We start from the raw sequence: 14252 nt of genomic DNA, 5'->3' as shown, positions 1-14252 counted from the left end.
TTAAAAAGGAAATAACATATTTAATAAATTGCAATTCAGTAGATAATCCTAGACTTAATTAATTAGAATATAATATGTAACTTGATTTTTTATTCTTTGGACTGCATTCTGATAATGTTAAACCTTTAATTTAAAATAGTAACATACTGTAGCTTTCCTATGTAGAAGCCTACTTCTATTCTTGGGGAGAAAAAAAAAAATCAAAGAACTTGAGATCATGGTCTACATTCAGAGAATGTTTTACTGCTTGATTACATTTCTTGGTTTCACATTTAAGACTTTAATTTTTAAGAAGTAAATTACGTGGTCTTCAATTTAAGAACTGATGAATGCAGGAACATCATGTTGGGAAAGTAAAGGTCCCCAAACTAAAAACCAAAACAAATCAAATACAAGTAGTTGTGCAGCCCTAGAGAACTTAATAAAAAGTAAATCAACTTTTAAATCAGTTAACTTTGGCGTCTGAATACAAAATGTTCATCAGTATTACCTATGTAGATGACTACTAAGGGATGTGCAGCATTTTCAAAATCCCTGTGTGTCCTTTATATGCATGTTTGGTACACTGAGTTCTGTGGCAATTGTCCTCTCTTCAGCAGGATTTTTTCCCTATATGATTGTCCATCTCTGCATTACTGAGTCTCACAGAACTCAGATATCTGGCTGAGTGTGTCTGCATTTTTGTTTTTGTTTTTCCAGAGATAGATCTTCGTATCCTCTTGGTTTTTCAAGCATCTTGAAGTCAAGGAAACCTGTGTAAAAGCAGATACATTAAGCTTAAGCAACGGTTCATGATAGTAACACAAATCAAAATTAAACACCTATCTCCCCATGAACATTGCTTTAGACTGTAAATTTTCATACACTTGGCATTTTAAAAAGCTGATAAAATCTGTGTTCTGCAAAAGAAAAAAAATCAAGGACACCAAAGCACAAATTAAAGCTTAAAATTGTTACCAAAAAAAAAAAAAAACCCAACAGTCCTTCCCCCTCCACAATAAAGACTACAATAGAGTACAGAAAGTACAAACACATACATGTATACACAATTCATTAATCCCTTTCCAAGTAGCCCAAAATCTCAAATTAAAAGTAGTAAATGATTTCCTAACTAATCAAGACCTTAGACATTCATGTATCTCTATTTTAGGCTGACTACTAAATTCATATGCTGAAGAGTATCGCTACATGTTGCCTTAAAAAAAAAAAAAGCTTTAACAACACCAAATCCTCTTCCAACCCATACACTTTTAATCTAGGACAGCTAAAGAGACAGGAGGATTCATCATTTGACAAAGGCAGTCAGAACAAAGACAAAATGTGAGTTGAGAAATTCCATGTCTATACATTCTTAGAAATGACTCATCATTTGAAAAGACCCATAGAGACAGATTCCATCGATTCACATCCAAACCCAGGTTCCACATTGGGAAAAAAAAAAAAACTAAAGAAGAAGATAGAAGATAACACTGATACACAGGGTAAGGAAACTGAAATGTTGTTTAAAACCAACATACGATGTTGCCCATAAGATGAGATGCCATGTTCCCACACATCCCATAAGCTGTGACCCTAAAATAAAGATTTAGCTGATGAGACCAGGTAATAACAGATTTTATATCATAAAACTCCACTTACACACAAAAAAGTTTATTGACTAAAAAGACAAATTTTACTTATGGGTGAAAGACTTAAGACATATTATTTTGGTCCATAAAATACTATACTTCCTTCTATTAGCATTGGTGTTAGCACTTCTCTTAAAAAGCTTCTATAAATTTTAGCCATAGCTTTACTTTAGTGACCCAGATGTAAGGTGACACTGAAGACATTCCAAAGCATCTTCCTCTTCAAAATCCCTTTAATAACGTGAGATAAAAGTATATATGCATGCATCCTCAAAATATCACTCCCATCACCTTCTCTCACACAGTAATCGAATTCCAATTCATACTTCAAATGTGTTCAGGTGTGATCTGAATCATCTCATGGTAAAAAGGTTCAAAAGCTGATAGTTCAGCCAGGACTTCATAGTTCACAAGTGTAACCCTACTGTTATTAATTAATACCGAGGTCTCAAAGTTGCAGCTCTTATTCCAGCTGCAATAGCTGTTATTAAGTCACCTCAAATCTTCTTTGTTAATATTCTAACCTGTTGCTCTTAAATGATCCTCATTAAGAACAACAGAATTCCTTGAATGTGTTTATTATCACAACACCTCATATTTAAGACCACGAGTTACTGAAATAAAAGGAAGTTGGGGGGACAGCACAGGACTAGAACTTAGGATACTATCTGCTCTAGTTTCCCGCCTGCAATCACAGACATTCAGAAAAGATTCTTCTGTGACTACGTTGAGTCTCTGAACACAGAGGCAGTACCTCCTTCCAAAACAATTTCAAGACTGGCTAAAATATTCTGCCTTCATGTAAAACACAATACTTTATACCATTCTGAAGTGATACAAATAAAAAGCTTTTCATACATATGAAGTTAGCAATTAACTAATTTCAAAGCTAAATGATGTCATTCAATTCACTTCATGGAACTCAAAAAAAAGCAATACACAAGTGAGGTTTTGAGGTTTTCATTCAATTTACTATACATTTTCAGAAAATGCAGAATCATGAATAAGCTATGTCAACAGAAAACAAATTCTGTATTTGGTTTAAAAATTCTTTTTTTCTGTCTACTGTGTAGATAGGATACACAAATGAAAGATAAAATTGAATGAATGACTATAAAAACACCTTTCTGTGGAAAATGTTGTCACTAATAACAGCAAAACAGCAAACAATACAATCTTTGGGTTCAATTCCCAGCTCTACTAAGGAACTAGCCATGTGACCTTGACAAGTCAAGTTTCTTACCCTCTCTAAAACTTAAGTTTCCTCATCTGCATTATGGGAGTAGTTAAAGAGTACTGAGCTCAAAGAATTGTTATAACAATTAGATGAGTTATTAATAGATGTAAAATTCTTAGACCAATGCCTGGTACATAATCAGTTCAGTTGCTCAGTCATGTCCAAGTCTTTGCGACCCCATGAACTGCAGCACGCCAGGCCTCCCTGTCCATCACCAATTCCCAGAGTCCACCCAAACCCATGTCCATTGTGTCGGTGATGCCATCCAACCATCTCATCCTCTGTCGTCCCCTTCTCCTCCTGCCCTCAATCTTTCCCAGCATGAGGGTTTTTTCTAATGAGTCAGCTCTCTGCATCAGGTGGCCAAAGTATTGGAGTTTCAGGCTCAACATCAGTCCCTCCAATGAACACCCAGGACTGATCTCCTTCAGAATGGACTGGCTGGATCTCCTTGCAGTCCAAGGGACTCTCAAGAGTCTTCTCCAACACCACAGTTCAAAAGCATCAATTCTTCGGTGCTCAGTTTTCTTTATGGTCCAACTCTCACATCCATACATGACTACCGGAAAAACCATAGCCTTGACTAGATGGACCTCTGTTGGCAAAGTAATGTTTCTGATTTTTAATATAATAATGCAATATAAATGTTAACTAATTATTACGACTGAAGAACTATAATATATTGCACTACCTAAAAAACATACCTGGGAAGTTAGGAGAGTGTGGAATTTGATTCTGTTGCTAACTACATAACCTTGGATTGTTGGGACAACATGCTTCTTAATGTCATGGAACTTAATGACTCTGACCCTCGGGTTTCTCATCGGTAAAATGGGGTCAGCATAGTAGTTCATGGTGTTTTTGAAAGCAATAAACTAAGTTAAAGTGCCTTAAAGTACGAAAATTTTAGAGTTTACTTAATACATGATTCTCTTCAGGAAATCAAGAAAATTGTTTCTTTGTAACTTTTCATGCGAGTTTTCTATACAGCAGCCTAATACGATGTCTGGAACACATACACACCTCAGTGACTAAATCAATGAATAAAAACGGTGGTTGAGAACGGATGACTCAGGTAACAGTTTAAAAAGCAATTTTTTTTAAAAAAGGGAAAATTACCTATAAGACAGGAAGCTGATGCTTAATCTGAAGGGTGCTCAGGGCAAGATCTATTTACTTCAAACCATTCATCTATGCAGCTAGAAAAGTAAAAAACAGAAAAATTGAAACACGTTTAATTATCTATATAATAGTTATAATAAAAATGCTTACTTCTTGACATTAATATCTCTACAGAAAAAGAATTTGATTTTTAACGATATTTGACATAAATAAAAGGATATTTTTATTACATTCTGATTATTCTAAGAAGGAAATACATCTTTGCAAAATTATGCTATAAAGTACTTTAAGGTTTAAACAGAACCACCATTCCCAAAAGAACCTGAAGAACTACCACTTGACCAACATTCAAAGTTAAAGGCCAAATCTGGACAGATATCTGTCTTCAAAACAGTTGTTCAAATTTATGCAAATGTCAACCACGGATCAAGCTTTTAAACTTTAATTCTTGACAATACTATATATCACATTTTAAAAGACTATATGGGAGTATTGAAAACTTAATTCTATCGCTTTCTTCCGACAATACATGTACAGATACAAATAAATATACCATCATCCATTTATAAACTATCTTACAAGTTTATAGGAAGTTAAATATCAGGGTGCATATATAACTATCATTATAGATCTGCTTTGTTCAATGCAGTAAGCCACGAGCCACATATGGCTATTTAAGCTCATTAAAATTAAAGAAAAATCCACTTGCTTAGTCACACTAGCCACATTTCAAGCGCTCAACAACCACATGGCTAGTGGCTACTCTACTAGATAAAACAGACACAGAACAGAAAGTTCTATGCAGAAAGTTCTAACGATAAACTCAACGCCTTAAGAAGGTTAAATAATTTGCCCAACAGCTAGGAAACTACCCAAGCAGATTTGCTTTTAAAGCGTCAAACATTCTCACAGTTAACAGTGCAAATTAATATATGCCACAAAGCCAGATGGCTTGACTAATACGCTGAAGGGCAAAATTAATAGTTATCCTCACAGGTTGTTTTCATAGGTAAAACCAATAGGTAAATTTAAAAGGAAAGAAGGTAAAAGATCCCATCCACATGATATTCTTACAAATATTTTAAAACAATTTCTGTTGCCATTAAAACTTTTGCTGTCTAAATAAACATGCCCAATTTGACTTACAACATTGTTTTCAACTTGCTGTTTGACTCACTTCTGGTCTACCAGAATGCCTCTTAACAACAAAATACTGAGAAGTGAACAAAATATGCCAGATGCGTTAACAATTCCCAGTACATCTGAATGTACAGTTCTGTGATCTAAAATGGGTACTTCCTATTTTATAACCATGTGATTTCAGTTCATCTCGACAAAGAAGGCCATTTAAAATCCCCCCTTCTTAGATTAACTGCTATGAACCCATGTTCTTTAAAATATTATATCCCCTCCCAAGATCCAGCAAACCATGTGTACGTATTCCACAATAACATACAGTGCTGCTTCCACGCTTTACATATCGAACCTTCGTTATATGTACTGAAAACACTCTGACATTTAGTTTTTTACTTTTTTATAGTATCATGATGCAAAAAACAGTTTTAAATTTTAATGTAGTCAAATTCTTCAACTTTTCTTTTAACTTTTTATGGAGAGGTTACCTTAGCCCCCAAAATAATTCCTTGCCATGAGGTTAAGAACATCTCTCTATATTCTTTCCAATATTTTAGACTTTAGTTTCCATAGGCAGTTAATCTAGAATTAATTCTTATTTCAAAAGTAAAATACAGATTCAATTATTTTTTCATGTCAGTAACTAATTGATTCCAGTGCCATTCAATGAATAGTTTATTCCTTACTATCTTTACTATACTGTAATACCATCTTTGGTAAACCAATTTTTCCATTTATTCATGTTAAACAAACACTTATATAGCATCTATTATTTGCCAGCACTTTCTAAAAATAACTCATTTAAAACCTCACAACTAACTCTACGAAGTTAATAATAGTGCTTCATTTTACAGATTAAGGCAGAGAAAGTAACTTGACCAAGATGATACAATGAATTAGCAGAGGGGCTGGGATTCAAATTTTAGGAATCTTGACTCTTAACAGTTCATGTTCTTTCAGTTCAGTTGCTCAGTCGTGTCTGACTCTTTGTGACCCCATGGACTGCAGCACGCCAGGATTCCCTATCCATCACCAACTCCTGAAGCTTGCTCAAATTCACATCCATCAAGTCGATGATGCCATCCAACCATCTCATCCTCTGTCGCCCCCTTCTCCTCCTACCTTCAATCTTCCCAGCATCAGGGTTTTTTCCAATGAGTCAGTTCTTCACATCAGGTGACCAAGTATTGGAGTATTGGCCATGTTCTTTACCTCCATGCAATGCTGAATCTCCATTTTATATGTATGAGTGTTTATGGACTCTATTCTTTTCCACTTACTTGTCTATATTCTTTCCACACCACCCTAATTAAGAGTCTTACAGTGAATCTGTATAGGCTAAGTACCCCATCACCACCACCCAGCATCACTTACTTCTTTAGATTGTCTTGACTATTCTTGACCCTTTGCTCTTTTGTCCATATATATGTAAGAAACAACTTGTCAAGTTATATGAAAAAACTAGTTGAGATTTGATTGAAATAGTATTAACTACATAGATTTGGGGTGCAGTGACATCTTTACAATATTGACTTTTCCCATCCACAAAATCATATGCCACGTATTTATTTTATTTTATTTATTTTTTCAAGTATTTATTTTAGACCTCCTATAATATCTTCCAGGAATGTTTTAAAATCTTGAATATCTTTTTGTAAGATTTATTCTTAATAAATCTTATTCCTGTTGCAGTTTCTGTTGCTATTAATGTTATTATCCTAAAAAAAGTTATATATTTTTTTACTGGGATATGAATGCAACTGATTTCATATGTTGAGCTCCTATCAGACAACCTAAATTCTTATTAATTTTAACATATTATCTAATACTTATTTTTTGCTTTTGCTTTTAAATTAATAATAAATAGTTTATTAAGTTAATACAGTCCTCTTCCTTTGCTAATGTGGTAAATTATATACATAAATTTTCTAATCATATAGTGTTTTCACATTACTATTAATAACATAAATCCAATTTGGTCAAGAGGCTTTATTTTACATATATACTGATGAACTTGGTTTGCTACTATGTTTTCAGATTTTGCATTTATGTTCATAAATGAGAGTGTCTTTTAGTTTTCTTTCTTATACTGTTCTTGTCTGATATGGGTATCAAGTATATACTATACTCATAAAATACGTGGGAGAACCCTCCATCATTATCTACTTTTTGGAAGAATTTATGATTATTAACACAATGTTTTGTTGTTGCTGTTTGGTTGCTAAGTCATGTTCGACTCTTTGTGACCCCATGGACTGTAGCTCACCAGACTCCTCTGTCCATGGGGTTTTCCAGGCAAGAAATACTAAAGTGGGTTGCCATTTCCTTCTGCAGGGGAACTTCCCAACCTAGGGATAGAATCTGCGTCTCCTGCATTATAGTCAGATTCTTTACCACTGAGCCATCACGGAAGCCCATATGATGTTTTGGCTATGTGGTAAACTTGTTGTCAAACTGTCATGGTAGGCCTGTCTTTAGTTTTTTGGTTTGGCTTTTTAAAAAATATTTGTTACTTTTTGGGGTTAGTCTTAACAACTACTTAGGATAGTTACTAGTTTATTTGGATTTCCTATTTCTTTTTGAGTCATTTTGGACAATATAATATTTCTAAGGAAATTACCTGTTTTGTTTAGAATTTTTAGGTGAAAATATAAAATTTTGCACAGAATTGTCCAACTATTTTAATTCCTGTTATATCTAAAGTTATGTTTTCCTTTTCATTCCAACACTGTTTATTTTTTCCTTCTAGACACAATCTTGCCAGTGGCTAACCTGTTTTATTATTCTTTTCAAAGAATCTACTTTTGACTTTGTTAGTCTCTATTCTAGTGTGTAATCTTTTCATTCAGTTTCTTCTTCTCTGATCTTTGTTTCCTTTGTGTTTATCCTGCTATCAATTTTCTAATTCAGGTAAAAACTTAGACTATTGATTTCCAGTCTTCCTTTCCACAGTAACACAAATCTTGCAAGGATCACTCTAGAAAAATGCTGGAAAGGTGTTCATTATTATTCAGAATATTTTCTACGTTCCATTATGATTTCTTCTTTGATCCATAAGTTACTTAAGAGTACTTGTGAAGATCATTTATCTTTTGTCGTTGACATCTAACTGTGCCCAGAGAACAGAACAGCTTTCTGTATGGTACCAGCTTTTTGTGGTTTACTAAGACCTACCTGCCTTGTGGCCTAGTACATGACCAATTTCTATAATGTTTTGTATGTCCCTGAAAAGAAAATGTATTCTCTCAATTGCTGAGTGTAGATACATCCATTCATACTCATGAGATCAAATCTGTTCACTGTACTGCTCAAGTTTTCTAGGTCTTAACTAGTTATGTGTATGCCTGTTTGACTCAATGAGAAGTATATCAAATTTTCAATTACCATGATGATTTCTCAATTTTTTCTGACCATTCTACAAATATTTTGAGACTGTGTTCTTTGGTACAGAAAGAATGGAGTTTTATATACTATTATCATCATACAATGATATGGAGGGATTGATAATGATAATGGAGGGATGCCCTGGTGGCTCAGACAGTAAAGCGTCTGCCCACAATGCGGGAGACCCGGGTTTGATCCCCAGGTCGGGAAGATCCCCTGGAGAAGGAAATGGCAACCCATTCCAGTATTCTTGCATAGAAAATTCCATGCATGGAGGAGCCTGGTGGGCTACAGTCCATGGCGTCGCAAAGAGTCGGACAGGACTGAGCAATTTCATTCATGGATCATCATACAATACCAGTAATACTTTTTTCAATAAAGTTAATTTTGTCCAATATTAATTTAGCTTTGTCAGTTTTATTTATTTAACATTTGCCTGGATATAGTCTTCTATCCCTTTATGTCCATATTGTTCTGTATCCCTTATGTTTAAGTGTGCTGCTCATCAACAGGATATTCCAACCTTTTGATTTGTTTTCACCTGGTTAGTTTGACCATTTGGATTTAGTATAATTACTGATATTATTATAATTACTGATGTAATTAATTTATTATAATTACTTATTTATTTTTGCCTCTTTGTTTTGGTATTATTTACTATTTTCTCCAACCTCCACATCCTGCTTTTAAATAAAATTCCAAGTTATTTCCACTATTGCTTTTAAAGTTATAGTTTTCTGTTCTTTTTGTAATTTACTTCAAATCATCTTAAATCAAATTTTCCTTGTTGCCCTAAAACCAACACTTTATCAGAAACCAGCTGGGCTTTGGAGTCAGACAGACATGGCTGGAATCTCAGTTCTTTCATTTATCACTAGCCATGTGACCATGCCCCCCAGCTTACTTCCTCAACGGTACAACGGGACTGTTATAAGGCTTACGTAAGATAACCTATTCAAGAAGCTATGGACAATACCTGGGTAATAGTAAATGCTTAACAAATGGTAGACTTTGAGATGCAAACAGATTTTTATTACCAAGGGAAAAAAAGGCCTTTTTTTTTTTTTTTTAAAGAAATGGGGGAAGGGAGTTTCAATGAAGTAGAAACCTTTCAGCCCTAATTACAAAATTTGAAACTTTGAGAAAGGTCTTTTAGTCTAATATCAATTTGGCTAACATAAAGATAAACTCACCCTTTATGATATATACATAGACAAGGCAGTCGTGCTATAGTATCTCCCTGCTGCAGTTCTTCAAGGCATATTGCACATTCCCCAGCATCTTTACTCAGTACGTCCTCTGAGAAAAAAGAAAATGCATTTAGGACAATAGAACTGAAAGAATTATGTGAATCCTAACTTCTACAGAGTCGTGTCTGGCATATTTTTGTCAGAAGCACATAAAATTCAGCACCTATATTTGAAATACTATTTGTAATTCACTAAACAACGTTTACCTTTACTTACAGTGTCTCTCAATTTCATTTAGATTTCACTGAGGCATTACAGTTAATACAAACACAGTATACAATCTTCCAACTCGCAAACAACTTTGCTATAAAATTTTATCAGTAAGTCCATTATTTGTAATTTAGAATTCATCCTACTAACCAATATTAATCTCGTGCCCAAAGATCCTTCCAGAGAAGGCAATGGCAACCTACTCCAGTACTACTGCCTGGCAAATCCCACGGATGGAGGAGCCTGGCAGGCTGCAGTCCATGGGGTCGCTGAGAGTCAGACACGACTGAGCGACTTCACTTTCACTTTTCACTTTCATGCATTGGAGAAGGAAATGGCAACCCACTCCAGTGTTCTTGCCTGGAGAATCCCAGGGACAGGGGAGCCTGGTGGGCTGCCGTCTATGGGGTTGCACAGAGTCGCACACGACTGAAGCAACTTAGCAGCAAAGGTCCTTCCCTGGTGGTTCAGTCAATAAGGAATCTGACTGCAATGCAGGAGACTGCCTGCAACACAGGAGATCTGGGTATGATCCCTGAGTCAGGAAGATCCCCTGGAGAAGGAAATGGCAACCCACTCCAGTATTCTTGCCTAGGAAATCCCATGGACAAAGGAGAGGAGCCTGACAGGCTACAGTCTATGGTGTCACAAAGAGTTGGACACAACCGAGAGACTAAACCACCACCAAGCTAGGTCAAAAAAGTATAGACAGTGTAACATGGCAGAAAAGACATTAAAATACTATTATAATTTTTAAAATTCTAAAGTAACAAAATTGCATAAGTTAAAGAAATCATCTCAAATACAGGACTTTAAAAAAATATGCTTAATTCAAGAACATACAAAACGAGGGAAATCCAAGCTTCTGTGTAGATTCTGAAAGGGACTTTTAGAAATGAGGATTTCAGACACTGGGCTCAACAATTCTTAATCCTTTTCTGCAACTATCCAAAGTTTATCCCAGACACCAATTAGACTCACTTGAAAAAGGCCCTGCAGGGTATTTTAAACACAAATATTACTGTAGTGAAACCCTTTATGAAGCAAAATTTCCCTCTGAAAAAAAGAAAAAGAAAAGCAAACAAAAAAACCCACCAAGGTTTTCTCAATTTATGTTTTATACTGAAAATTTAACTGATATTTTAACATTAAATTTTAATTTTTGAAAGGATCCTGCCTAAAAATATCTTAGTATATGCTTTGTGACTCTTTTTAAACAAGGAATAACTAAAACATGCCATTACTTTTAATATGGAGAAACTTAATAAGTTTAGAGAACACAAAGCAAAAGCAGGAACATGCAATATAAATTTGTATCACAAATAGATAAATTACTGCTTTGGAAATAAAACTCAAACAAGCTAAAAGGGAAAAGCTGCATTAATCTCTCCCTAATGCTTAAACATAGACCAAGGTAGGTAAGTTTCCTAATAGTTCCTTTTAGAAAAATCCATTCTGTAAATAGTTTCCCCTTCAGTGATTCATTTTGAGACAGCACATTAAGAGGAAATACCGCTCTATTTGGTCTGTAGAAAGGAAGGTATCAGTAGATTATTTACCCATTAGGCTACAGAGGGCAACAGGGCAACTTCCACAGCAAAAGGAAGGGCCTTGGTAAGAAGGTCTACGCTCTCAGAATTTAGGGAATACGACTGAGGCAATTTTAGCTAACTATTGGGTAGCTCACAAGCTAATACATCACATCAAAGATTTAACCAGAAAAAGTTTTCGGCAAGTGGAACTGGGTAAACTGGGGAAAATGCTGATTACCACCCACCTATAAAGACCCGCAACACCTTCTGGAACTAACACCAAAAAAAGGATGTCCTTTTCATCATCAGGGACTGGAACGCAAATATATGAAGTCAAGAGATATCCAGAACAACAGGCATGTTTTGCCTTGGAGGACAAAACGAAACAGGGCAAAGGCTAACAGTTTTGTCAAGAGAACACGCTGGTCACAACAAACACCCTTTTCCAACAACAGAAGAGATGATTCTACACCGAATCATTGACTGAATTGTCAATACCGAAATCAGACTATGTTCTTTGCAGTCAAAGACGGAAAAGCACTTTACAGTCAACTAAAACAAGATGGAGCTGACCGTGGCTCAGATCATGAGCTTCTTATTGCAAAATTCAGACTTAAACTGAAGAAAGTGGGAAAACCACTGTCATTCAAATATGACAAACATCAAATCCCTTATGATTATACAGTGGAAGTGACAAACAGATTCAAGGGATTAGATCCGGCAGACAGTGACTGAAGAACTATGGACAGACATTTTAACACTGTACAGAAGGGGGTGACCAAAACCATCCCAAAGAAAAAGAAATGCAAGAAGGCAAAATGGTTGTCTGAGGAGACTTTACAAACAGCTGAGGAAAGAAGAAAAGTGAAAAGTAAGGGAGAAAGGGAAAGACATACCCAACTGAATTCAGAGTTTCGGACAATAGCAAGGAGAGATAAGAAGGCCTTCTTACATGAACTATGCAAAGAAATAGAAGAAAATAATAGAATGGGAAAGACTAGAGACCTCTTCAAGAAAACTGGCGATAACAAGGGAACATTTCATGCAATGGACAGAAATGGCAAGGACCTAACAGATGCAGGGACCTAAGAGATTAAGAAGAGGTGGCAAGAATACAAAGAACTATACAAAAAAGGCCTTAATGACCTGAAAAACTACGATGGTGTGGTCACTCACGTAGAGCTGGACACACTGGAGTGTGACATCAAGTGAGCCTTTAGGAAGCACTACTACAAACAAATTTAGTGGAGGTGACAGAATTCCAGTTGAGCTATTTAAAATCCTAAAAGATGATGCTGTGAAAGTGCTGCATTCAATATGTCAGCAAATTTGGAAAACTCAGCAGTGGCTACAGGGCTGGAAAAGTGTCAGTTTACATTCAAGGCCGAAGAATGTTCAAACTACCATGCAATTTAGCTCATTTCATACGCAAGCAAGGTTATGCTCAAAATCCTTCAAGCTAGGCTTCAGCAGTATGTGAACCGGGAACTTCCAGATATTCAGCAGTTCCAGAAAAACATTTACTTCTGCTTCATTGACTACACTAAAGCTTTTGACTGTGTGGATCACAAAAACTGCACAAAATTCTTAAAGACGAGAATACCAGTCCACCTTACCTGTCTCCGGAGAAATCTGTGTAGGTCAAGAAGCAACAGTCAGAACCGTGATGGAACAACTCACTGGTTCAAAATTGGAAAAGGACTATGTCAAGGCTGTATCCTGTCACCCTGCCTATTTTAACATATGCAGAGTACATCATACAAGATGCCAGGCTGGATAAAGCACAAGCTGGGATCAAGACTGTGGGAGAAATATCAACAACCTCAGATATGCAGATGATATCACTCTAATGGCAGACAGTGAAAAGGAAATAAAGAGCCTCTTGAGGGTGAAAGAGAAGAGTGAAAAAGCGGACTTAAAACTCAACATTAAAAAAACTAAAACCATGGCATCTGTTCCCATCACTTCAAGGCAAATAAAAGGGGAAAAAGTAGAAGCAGTGACAGATTTTATTTTCTTGGGCTCTAAAATCACTGCGGATGGTGACTGCAGCCATGAAAATAAAAGACGTTTGCTCTTTGGAAGAAAAGTGAAAGTGTTAGTTGCTCAGTCTTGTCTGACTCTTTTGCAACCCCATGGACTGTAGCCCGCCAGGCTTCTCTGTCCATGGGATTCTCTAGGCAAGAATACTGGAGTGGGTTGCCATTTCCTTCTCCAGGAAATCGTCCCAACTCAGGGATCGAAGCCGGGCCTCCTGCATTGCAGGCAGATTCTTTACCATCTGAGCCATCAGGGAAGCCCAAAGGTATGACAAAACTAGACAGTGTATTAAAGAGTAGAGACATCACTTTGCTGACTAAGGTCCATATAATCAAAGCTATGGCTTTTCCAGTAGTCATGCACAGATGTGACAGTTGCACCATAAAGAAGGCTAAGCACTGAAGAATTGATGCTTCTGAACTGTGGTGCTGGAGAAGACTCTTGAGAGTCCCTTGGACTTCAAGGAGATCAAACCAGTCAATCCTAAAGGAAATCAGTCCTGAATATTCACTGGAAGGACTGACACTGAAGCTCCAATACTTCAGCCACGTGACATGAAGAGTTGACTCACTGGAAAAGACCCTGATGCTGGGAAAGACTGAAGGCAAAAGGAGAAAGGGGCAGCAGAGGATGAGATGGTTGGGTGGTATCATTGACTCAATGGACATGAATGTGAGCAAACTCTGGGAGATAGCAGAGGACAGAGAAGCCTGGT

The 14252-nt window shown here is 36.2% G+C and overlaps 1 protein-coding gene across 1 annotated transcript in view; it reads right to left on the bottom strand.

Moving 5' to 3' along the window:
* Positions 1-223: 223 nt before the first annotated feature.
* Positions 224-14252, bottom strand: part of ZNRF2 (zinc and ring finger 2) — a 91552-nt gene continuing 77523 nt past the window's right edge. The window contains exons 3-5 of the mRNA XM_086396454.1: positions 9699-9804; positions 3985-4064; positions 224-752 (exon numbers count right to left, since the gene is read on the bottom strand). Coding sequence (XP_086252580.1) covers positions 4007-4064; positions 9699-9804 — 164 coding nt within the window. The 3' untranslated portion in view covers positions 224-752; positions 3985-4006. The remainder of the gene's footprint in view (positions 753-3984; positions 4065-9698; positions 9805-14252) is intronic.

The sequence above is a fragment of the Bos grunniens genome, chromosome 4 (genome assembly GCF_055505025.1).
Source record: "Bos grunniens cultivar Pamir isolate PY7600 chromosome 4, Bosgru_T2T1.0, whole genome shotgun sequence".
NCBI classification, from domain to species: Eukaryota; Metazoa; Chordata; class Mammalia; order Artiodactyla; family Bovidae; genus Bos; species Bos grunniens.
The sequence above is the reverse complement of the archived record's forward strand: the minus strand, read 5'-3'. Positions and strand labels throughout refer to the sequence as shown.